This window comes from Arachis hypogaea, chromosome 16, assembly GCF_003086295.3.
Source record: "Arachis hypogaea cultivar Tifrunner chromosome 16, arahy.Tifrunner.gnm2.J5K5, whole genome shotgun sequence".
NCBI classification, from domain to species: Eukaryota; Viridiplantae; Streptophyta; class Magnoliopsida; order Fabales; family Fabaceae; genus Arachis; species Arachis hypogaea.
In genome coordinates this window covers 1,488,202-1,514,508 of record NC_092051.1, presented here as the reverse complement: position 1 = coordinate 1,514,508, position 26,307 = coordinate 1,488,202, and the positions used below count along the sequence as shown (strand labels likewise).

The following is a 26,307-nucleotide window of genomic DNA, read 5'->3' as shown; positions in this document are numbered from 1 at the left end:
TAGAAGAACCCTTCAATTTTTACCCAAGAAAATTTACACCGTTCATAAAACAAGCCACTATACACCGTTCTTTTTTTGGTTTTTTCTACTAACTATGAAGAATGCATGAACCCATTACAACCAATTTTGCTCCAATAAAAAAATGTGCATTGTAAGGAAAAACAAAAAAACAAAACAAGAAGAAAATCAAAATCATATTCCAAGCAAGGATGATTCAGCTAAATTACATTGTAGCCTGTGGTGGTTGTGGTTGTTCTCTTAGTTGGGCTTCCAACAAACGAAAGCAAGCCTCCACCGTCGTAGCCGTCGGTTTCATCAACATACAAATCCTCGGTGCTCCTGAACGCCGCGTGCAACACAACCACCGCAACCCCAACCAGTACGGACACAAGCACGTTCAGCCACACCCCTGTGAGTGACACCGCCACCACGGTAACCACCGCGAGCACCGCCGCCAACGCCCTATCGTCGATCACGCGGCCAAAAAGCTCCACCGGCCTGTCCCTGAAGAAGTAGAGGAAGAACCACGCGGCGAGGGCCACGAGGAACACGATTATGGAGAAAGGGTGCCATAGGAGGCTGAGGAAGAGGATGAAGAGAATGATCATGGCGTAGTTGAGGCGGAAGTGGTCGACGTTGCGCTTCACGCGCAGTGTGGCCTCGCCCACGGAAATGGGGCGCGTGAAGGAGTAGAGCGCGAACACCTCCTCCCATGGGCGGCGCGTGGGGAAGGTACGTCGCGGTGAGGTCGCGGCGCGTGAGACGAAATAAGGAGCGGCGGAGTTGGATGAAGATGGCGATGGAAGTGAGGTGTAATTGGGTGCTGCGGAAGACATCACATCAGAGACTCGGAAACTTTGAAGGGGAATTAGAACGAAATTGATGAGTTGCGGATCCGATTGTTGAACCCTAAAGCGGCAATTTTGGAGTTGTAGTTGAACAAGAGTGAAAACTGAAATGGTGAAACGGTGTCGTTTTATGTGTTTTGGTGTGAAGAGTCTTCTCTGTATGATTAAGGGGTGCCAGCGAGTGCATGGGGATCCTGTACACCACCCAAGGTTTTGCTGGGTCCCACTTTCAAGCAAACCTCACAAGTCACAAGTGTCCACCTCGTTTTTTATTTTTGCATCGTTTGCAACTTTACATAATTGCGTCTATAATTTTTTCTTTTTTCTTTTTAGAATTAATTATATGAATTCGTCATCAATCTTTTACGAGAGGATATCTTGTGTTGAAGACTTCCAAGTTCCAAGTGGTTGACCAGGGTGGCAAAGTTAGTTGGGTTTGGATTCACATTTTCCTTACCGACATGAGGATAATAAAATATATGATTATTAGTAGAAGATTCTTTTAGGGGAAAATAACGGAGTGCATTTTCGGTATCTCAGATTTTGTTCACCAATATTATATTGTGTTAGATACACAACGAGGATATCAAGTGCTGAGGATGAACACTGCATCTGCATGCTATTTTTTTTTTTTTTAAATTAGGAGTGAGATTTAAACCATAATCTCTAAGTGAGTATAAAAAAATTATGTCATTTGAATTATAATTCGTTCTACATACTAAATAAAGCTTATTTTCTTAGCGCATTTAATATTCGAACTAAACCTTTTCCAACTTCACAACTTCTTTTTTCCTCTTTGCATGATTTAAAACTAAGCTTTTGGTTTGGGGATTTGTTGTTGCCTTTTATACAAGAAAAAAAATTATAATTGGGAGCAAGAAGCCGACAATAGTTAAAAAGAAATTCGATTGTTTGACCCAATCTTCATATCTGGGCTAGGAAGATGAACAATGGCCCAATTTCAGAGCATGTGAGAGTTTAACCTAACCATTCCACCAAAAACAAAAACAAAAAAAGGATCATGTAAGATATGTAGAAATTTATTTATTTTTAATTATTTTATTGTTATTTTTCCCAGCTTGCTTCATCTGCTTTTCTTTTCTTTTTATTATCTATTTTTTAGTTTATACAATTATTATTTGATATAATGATGTATAGTTGAGGTTTTAAAAGAAAAAGTAACAAAATTAGCGATGAATAATTGATTCTAAATAATATTCTGATGAAATATTTTTCTCTCATAATAAGGTCTTAATTCATTAACCAGTGAATCCCGATTATATATTGGATGATAATATTGTCACTTCTATTTTTTATAATGTGATATATATATATATATATATATATATATATATTTTACATTAGATTCTTGTATAAATATATAAAAATGATGATAACATATCGAAATAGAAATTACAAATATTTATAACTGTTGCTACAATTTTAATATTTAATGATAACATTACTTTATATATAAAAAACATCTAAAATAAAGAAATTGATAAAATAAAAAAATGAGATATTGATTAATGTTAAAAATAATTATTTTTGTTAATATAATATTACATAATTGGATATAGTATAAAAATGTTTTAGATTCACGGTATATTAAAATTAAATTCATATAAATTTTAGGACAATTTACAAAAATAAAATATTTGGCTTTTAAAATTACGAAAATGCAACTTTCTATAAATTTATGTAAACCGTGGAAGGGATCCCACGGATTTGAAATACACGTAAATCGTTGGAGGGATTACACGGTTTACGTTGATGAAGCATTTGGGAAGAAACCGTGGTAGGGGTCCAGTAAGGATGCAAAACATGCATAAACCGTAGAAGAGGTCCAACCGTTTATACATGAATTTCATTATATATATCAACCTAGAGTGAGTGAGATAAATTTACATCTATCATTTGTATTGTCAACGAAGTAAGACTATATTTTATAGTACATTTTAAATTTATTCAAATGGTAAAAATGATATAATCTTAAACGATTTGGATAATATTGATTTGAGTTATACTTTTCAATCTAATTCAATTTTATGCAAATGATTAATTTGTACAGTACTAATTTAAATTTATTTTTTAAACTATTTTGATTTAATCTAATATAATTTGAATTAAATAGAATTATATTCTATTTAAATTTTAATTTTTTAATTTAAGTAACTCATTCAAATTTTTAGTACATATATTCAAATAATATTTTAAATTTTTAATACGTATATTTATATATATTTATTTAAATAATACTCTCAAATTTTTATTAATAATAATATATTTTACTCCAAAATATTTAAAATTTAAATAAAATTTAAATAAATATAATTTAAATTTTTAAAATTTTAAATCTTATTATTTGAATGATATATATTTTCATATATTTGCTAATAATCTTGTTCGATGACTTAAAAACGATAAATTCAAAATAAAAGAAAAAAAAATAAGCCTCAAGAGAAGTTGCAAGCCTGCAATTAGGGATGTCAATGGGACAGGGCGAGGGCGGGGGCGGGGGATGCCTCCCTGCTCCCCATCCCCGCTCTCAGATTTGCTCCCCATCCCATCTCCATTCCCCGTCATGGGAGAATATTGTTCTCCATCCCCATTCTTCACGGGCCCCATTCCCCGCGGGGACTCCATTCCCCATCTACATAATTGTTCTAACTAATTATTAATTTCCATATAAATAGAGCTGCAAGTATCTATCTTATACAAAAACTGTAAGATTTTATACAAAAAGTCTAAATGACACGATGGTGACTTCTTTCGAAATGACGCAATGGGGAGACGCAACGACGAGCCAAAGGATAAAGCAGTGGACGAGGTGGGAGACGCGGCAACAGAGAGGAGAATGGATATGACGGCGGAGTTACGAAAAGGAACACCGCAAATAGAAATTACGATGCGGTAAGGGTGATGGCACGGTGAGGTGTGACGATGTGGTGAGAAGGGTGGAGAGGGGGTGGTTGTAGGGAGGTTGGATGGCGTATGGACAGTGTTAGGGATCTCTGAATTGAAGAAGGGTTATGCAAATAAAGATCAGGAATTTTGGGTTTCTATATATATGTGTGTGAGAAATGACTAAAAAATATATATGAGAAATAAACTATTAAAGATAATTTAGGAAATTTGTAAATTTCGGGGAATAGCGGGACGGGGCGGGGATCCCCGCTCGGGTCCCACGCCTGCTTCGGGGAAATTTTGTCCCTCATTCCCATCCTCGCGAAAAAAATTCTCCACAATCGGATCCCCATTTGGGACAGTCCCCGCAGGGATTCCCGCGTCTCGGGGAGTTTTGCCATCCCTACTTCCAACATCACCAGGGACAAGCATTTCGAAGGTCTAGCCATGTCAACAATCATTTAGGCTTGATTTGGTAAAGTTTTTATTTTTTGTAAGTAGCTTATAAAAGTTGTCTTTTAGAAGACATAAAAAGTTGCAGTACTTGCGTTTGGTAAAATTAAATTAAAAATGACTTTTAATAAGCACAAGTAAAATTACATTTTCGTATCCAAACTGCAAAAGTTGTATTTTCACAATTTTAGAAACCAAATGTTTTATTTCCGTAAATTGCTCCAAAAATGTTATTATTTTGATTTAAAAGTAATTAATTTTTTATATATTTTTTAATTTTAAAAAAGTTTAATAATCCCCAGGTAGGGTGACCTACCTATTTGCTTTTAGTCTTGCTTGATTGGCCCATTTCAAAAGTTAAAGGCGCTATCCATCCACGTGGCATGTGGCATTAACATGAACCAAAAAACTTGTGATTTGTGAACTTGTGTTGTACCCTTTTCCCCTCTCCCACAATGTTCTTTTAGCGGGTAATGTGGTCGTGCATGACAATGTGCACTGTGTTGTTTGGCTTTAATCTAATTTGGTTTGTTTGTATCTGACTCTTCTCCGACGAACACTAGGCTGAACTATTTTGCTTCTTTCTTCCAATTCCAAAGGGTTTGATTTGTTTTTTTTAACTGAATTTCACTTCTGAGTGAACAATCTCCACTTTTTTGTTTTTGATATTAGAATAGTAGTAGTATTTTTTGAAATATAGACGGTTAAAGTGTTATTTTCAAATGTAGAATAGTTTAATTAAAAAAAATAGAAATCGTTCGATTTGTGTATTTTACACAATTTTAAAAAATGCTAAAAATTATCATGTTAAGATATATCACTCGTACTATTTTCATATCTAAATTTTTAGCCAACAATTTCATCCACTTTATTTTCATATCTAAATAAAGTTTAAAATTATCCAATTACAACATTTAGACAGGGATGCACATGGGTTGGGTGAAGCCGAATTTGATGTGACATAGACCCGACTTAAAATATACATTGGGTCTATTTATTAGACCTGAACCCGACCCTAGACCCGATGAAACCAATACACTTTCGGGCCACAATTATACCGGGTGAAAACCGTGCCGTTAACATTACATTACGTTGATACCTTCTTGTAAGCTAGCATGTAAAAATATCTAAATTTCCAATATTCCAACCATTATTTAACATGGTAAAATTCATTTAAAAAAATATAACAAGAACCAAACCATTCTTCAAAATTAAAGCATAATCACAATCAATACTAAAGCATAACCACAATCAATATTAATATTGTCTAATAATACCAAATATTTAAATTAATACAAATAATACAATATTATGCATTAGTCTAAAGTCTTATGCATTCTAAACATAAAACATTAACATATAGTCTTATAATGACTAATAACACAAAATATTAAGGTTTACAATACTTAAATTCCACATAAGAATAGTCATGATCTATCATTAATAATACAAAATATTAATTGTTATGATGACCGGGCCACCTGGCCGACTTCGGGTGGCCCGAGCTATGGCCCGGATCCGATCCAAAATAATGACCGGATCTTTTTTTGAGACCCTTACCTGACCCTAAATCCGATGAAATCACACTAAATTAGCCCCTAAAATGTTCAGAGCCAGACCAAACCTTTGAGTCGGGTCGGACCATGTACGCCCCTACATTTAGATAATAGTTATATTTTAGTACTGAACTTACTCTATATAAACGGTTATAAAATAGGATGTAGAGATTTTAAAATTTATACATAAATTATTACAGAATATCGCGATTTATACTTAAATTGAATTGTGAATAAACCAATAAAAGCTGAAAAGATTTACATGAAAAAAAAAAGCAAAAAACGTTGAAAGGTGTCACAATTTAATGAATTTATTCACATTCATTATTTCATATTTTCATTCTATAAAGCGTTGGAAACTAAACTATAGACATAGATCATACTTATTTCGAACACCATAACACTACATATATAGTAATCCTAATAATAACCCCATCTTCCTCCTAATCAACCTCCTTTCTTATTACAACCATACATAAAATTATAAACAACCATATAGATACTTAGTTGACTTTAACTATGTATTTTTGTTAGATTTATATAGAATAAAACTAGGATAAAAATATATTATAATTAGATAATTTTAAAATTTATTTTATTTATTTATGCAATTATTTGACCCCATTTATTAGTTATTGTTACAAACAAGTGTTTGAAAGTGAGTAAAACATCAAATGAATTGTGAATCAGAATATTACTTTTCTATATTACAATTTGAGAAATAAATCAATAATATTTGGATTCTACTTACGTGCTAGACCAACAAAACAGAAATAATGCATGTATTGAGCATTAGTCACGAAATTCTAATATTATATTTCTTGGGAAAAAATTAGTTTGACAAATACATAACAATTATAATTATTAAGTGTTTTTATTATTAGTTAGTTCAGTAATTATATTTTCTATATTTTATTTAATAAATAAAACTTATTAATTTTTATCCAATAAAAATGATCATATATATATATATCGCTTTATCTGTGAATTATTAGTGTTATTTTTAATAATTTTGTGGTTAAGAATAATTTTATTAAATTATAAAAAAAAAATATTTTTCAATAATATGATTCTTATCATAATAATTTTTTAAATTTAACTAGGACATTTATTGCATTAATTTTTAATTGAATAATACATATAATAATAAATAAAATTTTGATTATACTACTATTTTTCAATAAATTTTCCCTTATACTAAAGTCAATCATATTGAATCTTGGACTATGCTATTATTCCGGTATAATTATCCTGGCTTGAAAGTGATAATAATATAGTGATTAATTTCTTTGTCACGGATCATTCACTTAAAAATTAACCTTTGGTTTAAATATATTTCATATCCAAGTTAAGTAAAATTCAAGCTTTCTATCTTTAATTTTAGTACAAAAAACTAAGTAATAAGTCACCAGATCCATTTAGTTACTTCAATTTTGAAGCCTTGGCACTTGAGAATTGCATGGAGATTTTACGAGTTTGATGAACTACAGGATCTATTCCGTATCTCAGTCATCAATATAGTGATTAATTCCTTTGTTAAGGATCATTTACTTAAAAATTAACAGTGAGTTTAAATATTTTTCATATCCAAGTAGGATTTAAACTTGTTATCTTTTACACTATGTTTGGTTGAGGAGAAAATTAGAGGAAAGAAGAATGATGGAAGAAAAATGAGTAAAAAATTTCATTTTTCTTTGTTTGGATGCCAAAAAAAATTGGAAAGAAAAAAAAATTTTTGGTGTGGGTCCCACCAAAAAAAATTTTCATTCATTACAAGCAAGAAAATAAAAAGAAAAATATTATCTTTGGTGTATTTACAATATTATCCTTAATTCTATTATTATTAATAATTATTAATATAAATTTAATTTTAATATTTTATATACATTATTATAATAGAGATTTACATTTAAATATTATATATGTATTAGATAAATAATTTATAAAATTATAATATTTTATAATATTTATAAAATGTAATAAAACAAAAATAAATAAAAATATTTATATTTTATTTTATTATAAGGATATTAATGTAATTTTTTATCATTATAATTTTTTTTTTTACTTTTCTTTTCATTTAAACAATTTTTTATTATTTTTTTCATCTATTTTCTCTTCATTCAAATAACACATAATTTTTTTCTTCTATTTTCTCTCCTCTTTTTTTTTTTTCTCTTATTTTCTTTCCTACTTTAGTACAAGAAATTAAGACATTGTTTGGATGTAAAGTGAAAAATGGGTGGAAAGAAAATAGGTGGAAAGAAAATGAGAGGAAAGAAAATAGAAAGAAAAGTTAATTTTTTTTTGTGTTGTTTGGATGAAGAGAAAATGAAAAGAAAGAAAGTAGAAGAAATTTTTTTTTTGTTTGGATGGAAAGAAAAATAAGAAGAGAGAAAATTATACCAAAATAAAATTATATTAATACTCTTTATAAATTATAATATACTAATGTTATAAGGACAAATTTGTAATTTTACCTATTTTTCACTCCAATTTAAGTTTTTTTCTCAATTTTAGAAAAAAATTTTTAATATGAATCTCACATATACTTTTATATTTTCTATTCATTTTCCTTCTTAATCCAAACAATGAAAAACTAATTTTTTTCATCCATTTTTTTCTTCTTTATTTTTTTTTTTCTTCTAAATTCTTCTAAACCAAACAAAGTGTAAGAGATGAGTTATCGGATCCATTTAGTTACGTGAATTTTATAGACTTGACACTTGTGAATTACATGGAGATTTTTTAATGAAGAGTGGATTCCATTGGAGAATGAAGTCAACGATGTGGGGCCCTCAAGTGGTCCCTGTGGCGCAAGATAGCGCATTAATTGATCCATCCATCCATCAGATTTGGTTATTACACGTGGCGCCAACGCATTTCATGATCCTTTATTCAACGGCTACCTTTTGGTCTCACTTATTACACAACACTACTTACTACCACTTCTTATATATAGGATCCAACGTCTCCTTGCACTAATCCACCTATTATTTACTGCAATATACTCAATCATTTAATAAATTAGATAGATGAAATTTTTAGAAAATCTTTATCGTTATTACATTTTAACTAAACTATAAATATAATATCAGTGTTAATAATACATTTGGCATTGCCATATATATGCGCGCAATGATAGTACATTCACATCAATGTCGATGTCAATTACGTTAACATCATTTCCAATGAACCAAATCTTAGAGTAGTCCCTTGTGTTGGCAGAGTGAAAGGATGGATGGCAGCTACAAAGTTATGCTATTGGATTGGAGTGAACATGCAGGGACGATTGACAACCCTAAAAGATGCTTCATAATCATAATTGTAAATACCAATTGCATTCATTAATATATTATAGACTTACATAATGCATGATAATACATTATTGCTAATAACAAAGGTGTTAATATAATGGAAAAAAAATTAACATTATGTGACTCACTTCAATTCAACGTACGGTTGAATAATGTTTTTTTTTTTTTTTTTTGTTTAAATTACTTGTCTTGTATATATTCTTATCGTGAGAATGGATATGGAACTAAGATGGATAGGGCTGCACATAGATCGGATAACATCCGCATATTCGCAATAATTATTTGCATCCGATCTGAATTTTGCGGATATTATCCGATCCGCAGAGCCATCAAATCGAATCGGATCAGATCCGCACTATAATAAGATCGGATTGTGGATTTGGCAGTGATATTCGCGGATCCGATCCGCAAATTCACATATCCGCACATCACATATAAATAGCATAGTTTAAGAAAATAAACCCTAATGTGATATGAATTTTAGTGTGTTATTTTATGATATCTTGTTTTTTATTTTTTATATTATACTTCGACTTAGAATAATTAAACTTAAATCTTATGTTATTATTTTTTTTTGTTATTCAAAAAAACTTTTATTGATAATATTTTAGAATTAAATATGCTTAAACGGGTAAAAAATGATTTTTTTTTTTATAAAAATAGCCAAATGAAATTTGAAAACTTTTTTTTTTGAATTATGCGAATATACCCGATATTCAATCCGATCCAATCGGCATACTTGCAGATCGAATCGGATCGAATTCGACCTGAAAAATTGCAAATATCGTATCCGATCCGATCCAATGCGCGTGAAGCCCTAAAGATGGATTCTAATTGCGATTTGACTGTTACATTATTCTTAAACACAAGATAATGTCCAAAGTTTTACTTAAGAAAGAAAATGATAGCTCTAAGTACATGTGTATGATGATGAGTAATGTAAGTAGCTAGTTCCCAAGAAAGTAAGCAAAAGCCTTAATGTATATAGGAGTGGTGCGAGACTTAATTTGGTAAGGAAATTATCATCAACTATCAAACTCTATCAATTAGCGAGACATTATAAGTAATAAGCCAAACCAAAAGGGTGACCCATACACTACAATTAATGACAATGACAAAATAAAATGTCTCTATAGTACATGCAGAAAATTAAGACCCAAACCTCATAAGAATTTCAACCTCAAATTAATGAAAAAAAATAAAAGGACGGGAGTTTCATTAACTTGATCATTGTATATTAATGACATGTATTTTATCCTCTTAGCCAAGAATTAAGCCTATACCGTAACCCTACTAAAAATAATTGATTCCTAATTAATTATGCAATTAAAATATCTCACATAATATGAAAAATGATGAATTAGTATAAGATATTTTAAAAATAGCAATACTATAAAATCAACACAATTATTCTTTTGACTTGCAATTAACTAACAATATTTAAAATATTGACTAAAAATATAATATTAAACTAATAACTGAAAATACTAATATAAATTAAAATTATTAACTCTTGAACTTTTCTCTCTTAAAAAAGAGCCCATTAAATCATCAACCTTAATAATAATCTTAGATATTGAGTTTTTGCAAACACCATTCTCTTTTATTATAAATTAATATAGGAAAAAAAGATTGTTTTTAATATTCAATTTTTACTCTAGTTGTATCTCACTTCTCTATTAAAAAAGAAATTAAAATGTCTATGTGTATGTCATTTTTTTATCCAAACTTAACTCCCATGAAGTGCATTACCAATTTCATTTTATTTTTACTTTTATCTTTTCTATTTTCCAAACAATTTTTTTTTTCAAAAAATACATGTTTATAAATTAATTAGTAAAATTACAATGATGATAATAATAATACATTTTATATAATCATTGTACAATAGTGAAAGTTTTGACAGATCTTATTTATATAATAGATATACATTTGGGTCATTAACTCATTGTATAATGATTGTATAAAAAAGGGTTGTTTCCCTAGACACCTAGACTAAATAATTAGTTAAGCTAAATAATTTAATTGAGTTTAATTGTATAATTATATCTGTTTTTTGAATAATTATTTACATAATTAATATAAAAAATATTTATTTTTATTAATGTGATATTATATAATTAGATAGATATGTAAAATTATTCTAACCAATTCTAAATAATTAATACTAAAAAAAATATAGGATACCAATATACTATCTACTAATTTATTGTTAATAATAATTAATTATTATATTTTAAATACATATATAAAGAGATATATCTAAAAAATATATTTATAAAAATATTTTTATTAAATACAGTTATAAAAAAAATATTTTTATTAAACACATCTGTAAAGACACTTCTATTAAATACAATTATAAACAAGAATTGGCAGAAGTCGATAGAAGTCTAATTGATAAAGTAGCGAGATTGTTAATACTATTTTTGGGTTTGGAGTGAGAAGTGAATGTGAGGGTAAAAAGCAGTGAGGAGCAACTGAGCAAGTTGGCATAGAAGATAAGTCCAAAACTGAAAACTATAATTACAAAAACTACAAAAAGGCATTATAAGCAAATTGAGATTTGAGATGTCATGTGGGGACACACTTTAGTCTAAGTGGAACAAGAGTAAAACTGAAGCTCCAAATAATACTATTTGGCATGCTAGTATTAACGGCGACTCATAAGAAAAAGAAAGAAAAAAACATTATTAAAGCTGAAATTAATTGGGAGAAGCAAAAGAAAAAAAAAAAAAAAAGAAAGAAAGAATACTGCTAACAAAGGTCTTCCTGTGGGTCCCACACTTCAAATCTGTGATAGAGACTGCACTTTCATTTCTCAACCATTGCTCTGCTTCTTCTCCCTCTCCTCCTCCCCCTCCTCTTCTGTCTTTCTTTGCTTATTTAAATTCCTCTTTCCCCTCTTTCTCAAAATACTGTTTTTTTTACATTTTTTTTTCTAGAACTCGATAATAAATAATATTTTATGTTCCTTGTTGCTAAGTAGTTTAATAATAGTTTTTGAAGTTGGAAGCTTTGTTCTCTTATGGTGAATTCTCAGAAATGAGCCAAAGTCCTTTCTTTCTTTCACACCTTTCAATCTCAGAACAGAAACCCCTTCACTTCATGGTAGAGGAATCTAGGGTTTGACAGCACCAAGTCCATCAAGGTCCGTGCTTTGTGGCCCTTTTTCTCCTCTTCAGTCTCTCTGGAAAATTGGGCTGCTCATTTTCTCTTCCCAGTAAAGTCTTTTTTTCCTTTTATCCATATTGGCTCTCACTCTGACTCAAGGTCCCTTTTGATTCTGAAATTTTGAAACTTTAATCATGAGTAGCCTCTTCTCGAATGAGTTACCTCAATCTTAATCTGCCACATGTGGGCAAGTGTGTAGATAAATGAGGCTGTTTTAGTATTCTGTTGTGTCTTGCCTTAGTTTTTCTTCCCCTCAGAGGAACTTTGAGGGGTTAGGTTAGGTCTTCTTTTTCTTCTCTTCTTCTTCTGTTGCTGTTGTTGTTCACCTTTTAGATAGAGGCTAAAGATGGAGGAAGTTGAAGAAGCTAACAGAGCTGCTGTTGAGAGCTGCCATAGAGTTTTAACAGTGTTGTCTCAGCCTCAGGATCAAGTTCATTATAGGAATTTAATGGTAGAAACTGGTGAAGCTGTGGTGAGGTTCAAGAAAGTTGTTTCCTTGCTTAGTAATAGTTTGGGTCATGCAAGAGTTAGGAAGCATAAGAAGCTTCAAGTACCATTTTCTCAAAGCATCCTCTTGGATAGCCCAATTTGCACAAGAAAAAAGCATCAATCTAAGTACTTGAAATTTCCTCAGGCTGATTTTCATGATAATTCAGCTCAGGAACTGGGTTTAACAGTAGGGAAATCGCTAAGTCTGGTTGCGAAACCGGCCTTGGAATTGAGCTCCAATGGCAATGGGAATGGGAAGAGTCCTCTTCAACTTGCTCAACAACTCTCATCAACACACTATCATATTCTTCAGCAGCAGCAGCAACAACAAAGGGCATTGCTGCTGCATCATCAGCAGCAGCAGCAACAAATGAAACATCAAGCCGAAATTATGTACAGAAGGAACAACATTAACAATAGCAATAACTGCAGCAGCAACAACAACAGTGTCATAAATCTGAATTTTGATAATAGCTCTAGCTGCACACCAACAATGTCGTCTACTAGGTCTTTTATTTCTTCCCTTAGCATAGACGGGAGCGTGGCGAACGTGGAAGGAAGCGCCTTCCATCTAATCGGAGCTGCGCGCTCTTCTGATCAGAATTCCCAACAGCACAAGAGAAAATGTTCTGCTAGAGGCGACGAGGCGAGCGGTGGCAAATGCCATTGCTCAAAGAAGAGGTTTAGATTCCCTTATTCAGCATTTTTGAATATGTCCCTCCAAAGATTTAAGTTTCATTTTGACATTACCATTTGCATCATTCTCCACAGGAAACATAGAGTGAAGAGATCAATCAAGGTGCCTGCTATCAGCAACAAACTTGCAGATATCCCTCCTGATGATTATTCGTGGAGGAAGTACGGGCAGAAGCCCATCAAGGGGTCTCCACACCCCAGGTTTCTTCAAATATTTGATTCATTTGATTGATTCAAATATTGAAACTTTCTGCATTCTTTAATTAGTCTTAATTATTCTTGTGAAATTTGATTTGCATTCTATGCTACTAGTTAAGTACCAATTAGTATGACATACCGGCCTATAGTGTTTTTGAATATTCAGTGGTAGTTGTACTTCAATTCCATTGGGCCCTGCATACCTCTACCTTTTGTAATTTGTTCTTAGAACTACTCAGGACAGGTAAATCAGAATATTACAGACTTGAGTGATTCAAATAGTCCTGGTGTTCTTTACTGTCAACTTTTTTGAACCATTCTTGTATCTGGTTACTCACAATACATAGATTAACCTTGTGAACTTTTTCGAAAGTGCAACATAAACTCCTTCCTGTGAAATGAAAGTTGTTATGTTACAGGAAATTGATTGTAATTTATGTTTATTTCAGGGGTTATTATAAGTGCAGCAGCATGAGAGGGTGCCCTGCTAGGAAGCATGTTGAGAGGTGCTTGGAAGAGCCTTCAATGCTAATAGTTACCTATGAAGGGGAGCACAACCACCCTAAATTATCAACACAATCTGCAAACGCATGAACTCTATCATTCAATTTATCAAAACCTATTATTGATTTTAGATTCTGCTGTAATGTACATATCTTAAGTGGGGATAAGCAGGGATTTTTCTTCTTTTTTTCTTTCTCCAACTTTGGGATAGTTGGTTAATTAGCCGTTTAGTTAGAATGAGAATGAGGGTCAATGATGAAATTTAAAGTCGTCTGTAAAATTGGCATTGTCAATTCTTAAGAACTCTTGACTTTCTTGATCATGTTATGAACATGTAAGCGTTTTTTATTTTTTAATGAATGCTTTTTTTTTTTGGGATAGAAATGAATGATTGAATTGTCTTTGAAAATGGTAAATATTATTCTTTGTTGACCACACTTTAAGGATCAAGTTTTCTAAGAGCTATTAAAGGACCCTTTTTGTGTTTGAAACTTTGATAATAATGAATGCTGACAACAATGATGTCGTTTCATGGTAGCTACTTTGTAGGTTAAAGGGAAAAATTCCTAAATTGAGAATCAATCCTTGATTGAAATTTGAAAGATATGATCATTCATTAAAACTCGGGTTTCTTTTTGTTTTATAACAAGATTATCTAAAAGCACAACACAATGATCATTTTGGATTGCAATGGCTCCATGCAAAGCCTATTCCAATTTTGTTGTTTCTTATACAAACCATGTGAACCACAAGGGAATCAATATGGGCATTTGAGCAATCATACTTTCTTTCTAACCCTCATTATTATTGGAGTAGAACAAATTCTGTCTCTTCCCTACCTTGCGTGCCATTATTATTCTTCTTCTATAATCTATCATCTAATTCTCTTGTGGTAATGTGGAACAAAACTGGGAGAGGATGTTTTCTAACGTTTCACACTCATCTTAAAAACTTAACATGTTAATTCTATATATGCTTGTTATAATTATCCACTAGTTTAAATTAACGCTCTAGTTCAAACGAAAGCAATATCTATCATGATTTGAGTCTATCCTAGGAAGAATGAGGTTATACTTAAGTTTCACAGGAGATAATAATAATAAACCACCATATATTTTCATTTAATGTTTAATAATTATACAAAAACCACATAAATTTAGTGGTTGTAAATGTTTCACTTAATCAAACATAAACATACTCTACGAACATCCAAATATCCCTTGTAATGACATCATTATAAACATATAAATAAATAAAATCCTTGCAAGATCCAAGACAAGGAAAATGTTACCTTTCATGATATATCCTCTCTTTTATACAAGAGATTGCAGATGAAGAAATGGATACTTTAGAAGTCTGAATGACACACACAAACTAGACCTGAATGTGTGTTATTGGGGTGCGGCAAAGAGGACATTCTGGCTTTTCTTTGCACCATTCTGTGATACAGTTCCTACATGAGATCACATCAAAACAAAGAAGAGGTTCAACGAACAGAAATGGGAGCATGTGAGGAGAATAAATAATGCAAGACGACACAAGAATAAATAATGCAAAATACATGGCCACAGGATGTAGCTGTTGGATGTTGATGATTACTTAGGCAAAGAGTGCATTTGCTAGTCCCATACTGCAAAACAGATGAGGATTTATCAAAATACAATTGATACTGATTAGGACAAATTACCCTCACCTCACTTGAAATTTGGTCAAATTCAACCCCACTCTACTATATCTAAAAATACATTGACCTCCACTAAGATTTAGGTAATGGTAGGTACCCTTCTGTTCTGTCAAAATGTGAACATAATGCTGATCTCCCATAAAAGGATTTAGAGATAAATGTAATGTGAATATAGAGGCAAATCATGATGAATTTCACTCCAATCATGTTATGTGTACGCCAAAAATCAGCCACTTGAAATACATATTGGAACATAAAATACACATTAAAAGTGTGTGAAACAACACATGCATTTATACACAAATACATGGTGGTTGATTTGGTTACTGAATTTTTATGTACATATAGAATTTTTTATTTCCAAATCACAGAAGGTCAATATAATCTGCTCTATTTCTTATTAAGTTCACTGTGGTAGATCATATCTTTCCTAATAGAAAATAGGCTTTCTGCTTATTAACAATATTAAACCAAAATAGGATGCACAAAAGTAACAAACCATCATTGCCTGCATTACAACCACGCTAATCTTATTGTACATATTCAAGGTTTGAACAAAACCAGTAGATGCAAGGAATATAGGATGACTTGATGTGACATTTTTACCTCAGAAGATGAAGAATCGTAGACCCAACCTCCTTCATCAGTATCCAGAGATGCCAGATTACCTTCTTCATTCAGAACAGGCAAACCATGTCCTATTATACAATAAAGGGGTCAACTTATGATAAGAACAAATAACAAACGTTCTTTTAATTTTTGGACAGAAATTGCAATAAATTGAAATAGCAAAAAATTGTTGTAACGCATAAGAACATCAGTAGAAATGGAAATTAAGAAGAGAAGAAAAAAATGAATGAAAAATCGAAGGAAAAAATTAATCAAGAAAAAAACTATGACCTGCTGATCTCTGTTGGGATGCAAAAGATGCCTGATGAACTGAGCAACTGAAGATAAACTTCTTCGGCACAGCCCTTCCGCAGCTATTACACAAAGTTGAATCAGTAGAAATACTCCTAGTATTTGGTATCTGCACCAAAGTGAAATCAAAGAAAAGACAGGTGCTCAAAATAAATCGTCTATGGAAGAAACATACTTTGCTTACTACAATGATTGATAGGAAATAATAGATAAACTTGGGATTGTGGAACGAGACAAAGGTCATCACAGACTGTACTAAAGGCCATATTTATTCTTCGTAAGGAAGCATATCAGGAAGAACAATAATAATTATAATGTGCATACAGACCTTTTACAAAGCAATTTCAGGAGGTCACCTAACCCAAGAATTATTGATTGAATGATATGGAGTGGAATGTAAAAATATAAAACAAATGTTCTGGTCCACTGTCTAAAGATCAACATGGAACTTTCATCCTATTGCTTAGAAATTCAATGGAATTAAAAGGAACATTAGATTTTACATTATATGCCCTCAGTCCGTTGCATCCAATCTCATTGCTGTTAAAAATTCTTAGGGAGAGAGAGAGAAGGGGGGGGGGGGGGAGTATGGATGGAATGGACTTCATCCAATACAATACCATTGCATCACTTTCCATCAATCCAAAAAAAAAAGGGTCTAAATAAAAAGCTAAAACAGTAGGAAAAGATATTATGGAGAATTTTGAGAGCAAATCCTCCATTGCCAACACATTTTTACAAAATTTGAACTTTCAAAATGCTAATACCTGGGTCTTTGATTTGATGGTTTTCCAATGAAGAGATAACGAATGCCTGCAGCATGCTTAGATATATGATAATAAAGGCCTGCAAAAAATGGGAGAAAATGGAATGCATGTACAGAAGTTACTTCTGGAAATTTTATCACCTCAATGAGCCTATCGAGCAAAAGGATCACCTTCAAAGTAGAACAGCATTAGATTAGCACAAAGAACCAGTGTATCAACTCACGCACAAAAGGGAGCATCTGGTGGCAGGGTATAAAAACTTTATTCAGTAAAAGCAAAATATTCTTTTAGACAAAGCCAGTTCAAACTTTGTAAGCTTAAGTAAACATACAGCTCCAACAAAAGAAGAGAATAATCGGGTTTCATACAAGGATCAGCCAAGTACAATTTAAATTGTGAGTTCTGACTTCTCATACAATTTTGAAGGGAGAATAAATAGTAGAACAGTATATAACTGTAACAGTTTTACAAAAATTATTGTTTGAGGATAAATATACCACAAGCCATTGCTGAACCACGTGCAACCAAAAACCACTCAGTTTTTGCTTCAATCTTGAAAGAGTTGTACTATTTTGTCCTGATGTTGAAGGACTAACCGCAGAGTCCTGTGAACTACGGCTCCTGATAGCACTTTCACCATAACTCTCAGCAACTCTGATCAGCAAGGCAATGCCACGGAAGCAATTCATGAACTGTCAAATAAACAATCAAGTCATCACAAAACTTGACACACAGATGGCTCTTTGATGGTGAATAATCAAAGAACTCGATGAGTTAATCCAAATTTAGGAGAAACAGGCAATAACCGACCTAATATGATCTGCTATATAAGGAATAGCTGTCTGGTATACAATGAAAATAGTGCACCTTGCAGGGGTAGGAGGCAGCCCATAAGGGCCAGCAACCGTAAAAAGAAAAACAATCAACAAACAAAAAGAAGGGGAAGAAATATTACTTCTAACCCAATAAAACATTAGCATAAAAAGAATGCAGCACAAAGACATTTCCAATTTCGAACTAGGTGTCTGCCTATGCCTAAAGTCATGGTCCTCCAACACATGATGATATTCTAAATTCTCTTCCAATCTGAACCAAATATAGATGTTATAATAATAAAATAGAATACAAAAAGTGTTTAATTTCAATCCACTGTTAAAGTAATTTACACTATAAATAAATCATATTTCCATTGTATATGACTTAATTAATGTAGTTCTTAAAAGACTAAATTATTTTCTGATGATATGACTATCACTTATTATTAGGATATGAAAGTATTAGAGCGACATTGCATCCAAATAGAATTTATAAAATAAAACTATTGTGATCTGTATGTAAGACAATTAGAGAGCCACATACTTGGTGGAAAAAGTCACATTAAGGGGGAAAAAATATATTAAAAGTAAGCATAAAAAATGAAGATGAAATATAGTGAAACCTGAGTGGTGTCACAATACTCCTCCCCAAGCGTCTGCTGCCCTGAACCTGTTGTGAGAACATAGTACAACATTTGCCCCCAAAAAGATTTTGTCTGCAAAACAACAGACCCTAATAAGCACTACTCAATCAAGTCCTGCTTCTCCGCACTGTCAATGTAAAAGAACTTTTAAAACCGACATCCAATTAAGTGTTGCCACAATAAATTTCCACATCCAATATCTTCAGTGTAAAAAGAGTTGCATGCATCCCCTTCTTTAATGATCCACATAGAAAATGGCCATGAACTCAGTGCAGTACCCTCCACAAAAGCATCACACCACATTATGCAAATTGAAGTGTATTTGTTTGTCATACTTTGAACATAAGAGTACTTCTTACATTATGCAGTTTTGATCAGCAAATACTCTCAAAAATCACAAAACCTTTACAGAAATATAGAAATTAACAAACCTCATTTTGATAAGCAACAGCAACCCTTGTACCTATACTATGATATATTAAGTAAAACTTCATTACAATTGCAAATTGCAAATTCTATATATATATAAACCAACTTGGGTTGTTCGAGTGGTCAGCTCACTCGTCAGCTTAAGCAAGTGTCGGTGGTTCGAATCCTACCTTGTGCATGCAGCAACCCATTAGCCCGCGGCAGACCTTTAAATGAAGTTAAGATCTGCGACGGATTAGTCATTGACCTGTCGGGTTCGGGGATACAGTGGAAAACCAAAAAAAAATTATATATATATATATATATATATATATATATATATATATATATATGAGAGAGAGAGAGAGAGGAGGACCAACGAGGTGGCGCAAGGCGTCGCGGCAGGCTTCATAGACGAAAGAGGCATACTGCTCGTTCTTCTCGGCGTCGCGCATCATCTCCGGCTGAGCAGCCAGAGGTTGGGGGGATGGTGCCACTAGGACCAGCTTCGCCGCTGCCATTTCTTCCAAAGTGACCCAAACCCATGATTACTTGTTCCTTCCCTTCTTTTCTTACAGCAAATACAAAATTTCAGAAATAAATCTGTTTCTTTTCTATATTTTTAAATGTGTGAGTTATTAAATGCCTCTTTAGTCTCTCACAGTCATCATGCTAACCCCAAACAGGTGACTGATAAGTGGCATGTCCTAGTTGCCAACAATAAGAAAAAAAAATAGGTTATCAAAAATTTTAGGGAAAAACCCACCTAGGCACTTGTCCATGGTTCAAAATAATAATTCGTCTTTCATCCATTGAAAAATGATTGCCACCTTTAATCATTAATTTCATCAGATTTTCTGACTCCTTTATCAAACTCTTCGTTTAAAGTTAACAAATTTTGTCTACCTATTTACACATCAAGAAACCATTTTAAAAAATAAAACATTCTTTGTTGTGTTAACAATACATAGCAGTGAAATAGGACTGTAAAAAAATTTATAAGACATTTTATCCTCTAACTAACTATAAACATAGATGTCAATGAGTAATAGTTCAAATGGCATAATTTTCCCATACTCAATTAAGAGGTTACGGGTTCGAGTCTCATATTTTTAGTAAAAAAAAAAATTATAAACATAGATATATAAATTCATAATGAACCATAAAATAGAATAAGTATCCTAAATTTTAACAAATTATTATAGAAAAAAAATCCAAAACGGCCATGACAATAATATCAAAAGACAACGAGGCCTCTAGAAAAAAAAAAACTCCTATTCTGCCCCTATTTTTTAACTCCGTTAGACAAGTTAGCCCTTCCATTAATAATTTGTCTTTAAAGCTGACTAACCATGCCTACGTGGCACGTTAAGTTAACGATGTGTCAGTTAAATGCCAACTTAGATGAGCAGATTAATGGGCCATTCAATCCGGTCCTTAACAATTCCATTAAAAATAAACAAGTTTTATATGTAATGATACAGAACCCCTCTTTTACTCTCTAGAATTACAAAAAGCCCTCAATCTCTCCCTTTCAAAATTCGTTGAAGACGCTTCACTTGGAGGAAGACGTTGGTCCCGACGAAACTATTGACGGCGTTTTAACGGCGCTGTGATAGAGGAACTATTTGTTAGAGGTAAGCTTCGTTACTCACTCTCTCTGCCATTGCATGTGTATGATCAAGTTGAAGCTAGTTTTATTCACACTGTCTGCTATTGAACATGCTTTGAAATCTATGATTTGGAGTATTGTCTATATTCAAATTTTGCATGAATGGTTGAATTAGAACATGACTTAGGAATCAATAACAACAAATATGCTCTATATATTTTGACCGAAAAGCTTATGTGTTTTGTTGAGGTTGATGCTTCAATTCCTTTTTATTCATAAGTTTGCATTTTAGTCTACTGCAATGCAATATTGTGTCTTTCTGAATCTTACATATTCTTCTTGAAAATGATATTTTTTTTTGCTCCACCACATATACGCACACAAAAAAATGTTCCATTGGTATGAACTACTCTATCTGAATTTTAGATAAATTGATATATAATTCACATTGTCCTATTTAGTGAATAATCTACATTAAAATTTGTCTATGTATTAAAATTTGATAAATTGATATATAATCTACATTAAAATTTGATATATTAATCATTAAAATTACTTTCAAATATATCTATCTATTACCTATTGTTATTGTTGTTGAATTTGTCTTTTATTGGTGCTGTAGATGTCTAACTTTGTAGTACCCGTGTTTTACCATGGTGGGAGACTTTGGAAGGATAGTAATGAGGTGTTGAAGTATTTGGATGGAAAGGTACATAAATTTTCTCCAATGGACTTAGATTTAGTGAACTTTTTTTATCTAAAAGAACTACTAAAGAGTTTAGGATATGCTGATTATGCTTAATGTACTGGTTAGAACCCACAGCTCGAAATTTAGAATTTGGTCTGCATGTGATTAAAGGAGATTCTGAGATAAATGATTTGAGAAACAATTTATTGGCGAATGACTGTTTATAATTTAATTTATACTTTGAACACCCAGTTGGTGAGCCTTGTTATATTAACGAGGATTTAGGTCAGGCTGCCGCCCAAGTTAAGGATTCTTCCTCCTCATCCTCATCTGATGAAGATGATGGAAGTTCAGAGGATGAGACATACAATCCTCCTTCAGATGCATATGATGAGAGTAGTGACACTGATAGTGACGAAGACAGAATGAAGCTGAGGACACATACTAATAAAAAGGCTGCTGATGAGAAAGATGATTGTAATAATGGGAAGGGTTGTGCTGACGGGAAGGCTGCTAGAAATATGAATACGGACATGAAGAAGGCTAATTCAAGAAAATATGCGGGAAAAGAAAGAAACATGCTTGGCCCAACTTTAGTTAATTTAATTTGTAGTGCTATTTGTTAGTTTATTTTATTAGTGAACTTTGTTTGTGAATTTTGTTTATGGACTGAATCATGGGTTGGCAGCTGCCCTTAATAATGTTATGCTTAATGCAAATCATCAAAACTGTGTACTTCACTTCTGGAAGAATTTCACAAAAAAATTTAAAGACAAAGAATCCAAAAGCATGGTATGGAGGTGTGCAAAGTTAACTACTAAGATACAGTTCAAGAATAACATGGAGAAGTTGAAGCAGATAAATTGTCATGCATGGGAGCATATGATGATATTTACTCCATCATGTTGGTCAAAATCATACTTCAGTCATGGACCAAAAGTGAACAACATAACCAACAATATGTGTGAAATATAGAATGCTAAGATTGTTGGATATAGGGGAAAACTAATATTAACCATGTGTGAGGAGTTGAGATGCTATATTATGTGAAAAATGGCCAATCACAAGAGAAAACTAGTTAAATACAATAGTAAATTGGCTCCTATACAACAGATTAAACTGGAACAAATTGTTATGCCTGAAAGCAACAAGTGGAATGCAGTATGGAATGGAGATAATGACAAAGCCAAAAAAATTTCCACAAGGTTGGTGTAAATCTCAAAGAGCACACTTGCACATGCAATGTGTGGCAGCTCACAGGTAATTAATGTATACTATGCTATCATTAAATATATCAAGTTTATCTGCTCTGCCATTATGGTCTTTGATTTATTAAAATTGTATGTAGGGCTTCCATGCAAGATGCAGTTGCTGCAATTTTTAGATTGAAAAATATGCGATACAAATTAGAAGACTTTATCGATAAGTCACTGACAATGGATGCTGTCCGAGCAGCATACTCCTATGTGATCCAACCAATAAACAGTGAGGAATATTGGATCCCCACAGATTGTCAAGGAATCCTCCCTCCCCCAATCGTACGTCCAGCTAGCTAGCCAAAACTTAGGAGGATGAAAGCTTCTATCGAAATTATGATACTAATTATACCCAAAATTATAAGCCTAAAACATCTGAAATAAGATCTACCACCTTGAGACCCAATTTTGTTTTGATTTTTCAAATTCAATTCCATCTCTAACTTCTTCATTCTATGTTCTACTTCTTTAAATCTCCTTTCCATTAAAATAGCATTCTTAGAAGTAATGTCCTCATCAATATTTTCGTGAACTAATACATCTAGCCACTTGAAATACTTGCAATGTAGGATGGGTGCCTGAAAATAAAAAGATTTGATTGTAAAAAAAAAAAAATTACATAAATTTTTCAAATTTAAGAAATATACAAAAAAAATCAATAATACTTACATTGTAATTAGGGCATCCCAAGAAGAACCTATCCGAATTAAGTTTTGTGCAAGATTGGAAGAGAATTGCATAGGACCCACAGTGACATTTTGGAGACATGAATTTCTTCTTTCTTGGCTGCCCAACTCTTCCAGAAGAAAAGGTGCAGCACTTACTCTCTTCGCCAACACTATAACCACGCAGAGTGCGACTCCTAGTTTCCGAAGAATGATCTTCATGGCTCATAGCGGTAGACAGTTAGGGTTCTATACAAGAAGGAATGAGGAAGAAGCGTTTAGGGTTGATCATGTTCTGTGAAGTGCAGATAAAACACAAAATTATATTTTCAAAAAATTGTCAGGGACTAGATTGGGTGATTCATTAATATGCCAATCTAAGCTGGCACTTAACGGACACATCACCATCTTAACTTGCCACGTATTCACATTTCGTTAACCCCAAAAATAGATTATTGACGTAGGGGCTAATTTGTCTCACGGAAAAAAAATCAGGGACCAGAAAGTGGTTTTTTTTTTTTCCCATGGGCCTCGTTGTCTTTCGCAAAAATTGTCCGGGACCGAATCGGGTATTCACTCGTCATTATACTTACTACTTCTCTAGTTGTTAGTCTTAGTTGGTAGTAACCTCGGTTCCTCGTTTTTTCTTCTTCTTAGGTTGCAAGTATACTTTCACCACTTTAATTGATGGACATTGGACAATATAAATATGAAAAATTGATTTGGTCTTGAAAAATTTTTAGGTAATGATCAATGAGGGCATTAGACCAAACTTGATCACGTACAATACACTGTTCAATGGCCTTTGTAAGATCCACAATTTGAAGGAAGCTTGTGAATGGAATGAGTGAGAAAAATTTAAAACCTTACAAGATCATGTTCACAACACTAATAGATGGATATTACAAAGATGGAGACATGAAATCTGCAATAGAAATCAAAAAGAGAATGATAGATTGAAAGTTGGATTGAACTTGATGAGGTAGCATTTACTACGCTCATATAAAGACTTTGAGAAAAAGATGGAGAAGAAAAAGCAAAGAACTGAAGCTACCACTAACTAAGACCAACAACCAATGCAGCAAATACAATATATTGTTAAAAATTTTGGTTACTTGTCCTATTTTATAACTCATTATAGATTTATGTATCGATACTTATAATTAGTTAAGAATTTAAATGTCATATAAAATTTTTTTTAGAGGTTTTCATATCGTAATTTACTATAGCATATTGTTAATATGACAGGAAGTGTTTTGTTTTTTAGAATGATTTTTTGACATGTAATTAGTTAACGTTACTCAAAGACAAAATTCATTAACTTTGAACAAAGAGTTTAACAGAAAGATCAAAAAATTTAAAATTCAATAAAATTAGAGATTAAATGGCGTATTATCATTTAGGATGGGTTGTTATTTTAAGCAGTGGTTAGGAACCGCGGTATAATTTTACTCAAAATTTTATGACAAATCTATCATTTCTAGAAGAATAAATATTAAGTCTTTAAAAAATGTTTATGATAAATTTATAAATGGTTGAAGAAAAAATATCAAATTAATTCCTAAAAATTGCAATATAGATTTAAATATCGTAAAATTATAACATTGGACACAATTCATTTTTCTTAGTCTTTCAATCATTCAATCCATAAATTGCAATGCTTACATGGACATAAAAGATTAAAATGCTTGACATAATTATTCTTCTTACTTTTTCATCCTATTTTGACAGAATTTATTTCCATTATTGCATTTTTTAAAAATTCTACTCGATACTTCTTTTAAAAAAAATAATAAATTTATTACAAATTTTTTTCAAAAACTTTTTTTACAGTATGTCTCAACCTAACAAATCAAAGACTAAGGCTTGGTTTGGTAAAGCTTTTTGGAGAGGTGCTTGTGCTTTTAAAAAGTACAAGCACCTCATTTTGCGTTTGGTAAATTAAAAAGCCCAAGTGCTTGTGCTTGCAGCTTTTAAAAGTTAGGGGTGCTTTTGAAAGCACCTAACAAAGAGCTTTTCAAAGTTGGCTTGTGCTTTTTAAAATTTAAAAGTCTAATATAACCTCATATGTTAACTAATTTTCAAATTTAATGCTTGCATTTATGTCTATTATAGTATTTTTAAATTTTAAAAGCTATTTTACCAAATACAATTGTTGTTGCTTGTGTTTATTGAAAGCTATTTTTAATTTGATTTACCAAACATAAATGCTACAACTTTTATAAAGCCATCTTTTAAAAGTTAGCTTTTATAAGCTACTTTTGAAAAGTAAAAGCTTTACCAAACTAAGCCTAAATTGTTACAAATCAAAACTTCATTTAAATGCTTGTCGCTAACCAATAGATTATTACATGCATAATACGAAATTCAAAATCCTGACACTTACTTAAACAAACTAGTAAACTAACCCCTCTATCAACCCAATTTATTTAACATTCTCAAAATCTTATCTAATTTTTTGTTTTCCCGTGGTGCCATGTATCATCACAAAATAATTAATGTAAAGAACATAATATTAATGTATCTTATTTTTGTATAATTAATGATTTACATAATCTTTTGGCTACTAATAGATATATGGGAAGGCTGTGCAAGGACACCATGATAAGGGGTACAAGATTTGTTAAATAGTATATATAGAAAAGATTAATATACCGCAATTATTCAATTCCATGTTAATGAGATATTAACGTTAAGGAGCAAGA

General features: G+C 32.0%; 2 protein-coding genes and 1 pseudogene across 2 annotated transcripts; 1 reads left to right on the top strand and 2 right to left on the bottom strand.

Moving 5' to 3' along the window:
* On the bottom strand, positions 1 to 1,622 carry LOC112758183 (PRA1 family protein F3). The gene has a single exon (XM_025806786.3). The coding sequence runs from the start codon at positions 834 to 836 to the stop codon at positions 219 to 221; it is 618 nt and encodes a 205-aa protein (XP_025662571.1). The 5' UTR covers positions 837 to 1,622; the 3' UTR covers positions 1 to 218.
* A 10,244-nt stretch (positions 1,623 to 11,866) lies between these two features.
* Positions 11,867 to 14,526, top strand: LOC112754875 (probable WRKY transcription factor 21). Its single transcript, XM_025802677.3, has 3 exons — positions 11,867 to 13,425; positions 13,516 to 13,641; positions 14,088 to 14,526. Exons 1-3 carry the CDS (start codon positions 12,602 to 12,604, stop codon positions 14,230 to 14,232), a joined length of 1,095 nt encoding a protein of 364 aa, XP_025658462.1. The 5' UTR covers positions 11,867 to 12,601; the 3' UTR covers positions 14,233 to 14,526.
* A 707-nt stretch (positions 14,527 to 15,233) lies between these two features.
* LOC112754876 (peroxisome biogenesis factor 10-like) lies at positions 15,234 to 20,145 on the bottom strand (annotated as a pseudogene).
* Between the last annotated feature and the right edge of the window lie 6,162 nt (positions 20,146 to 26,307).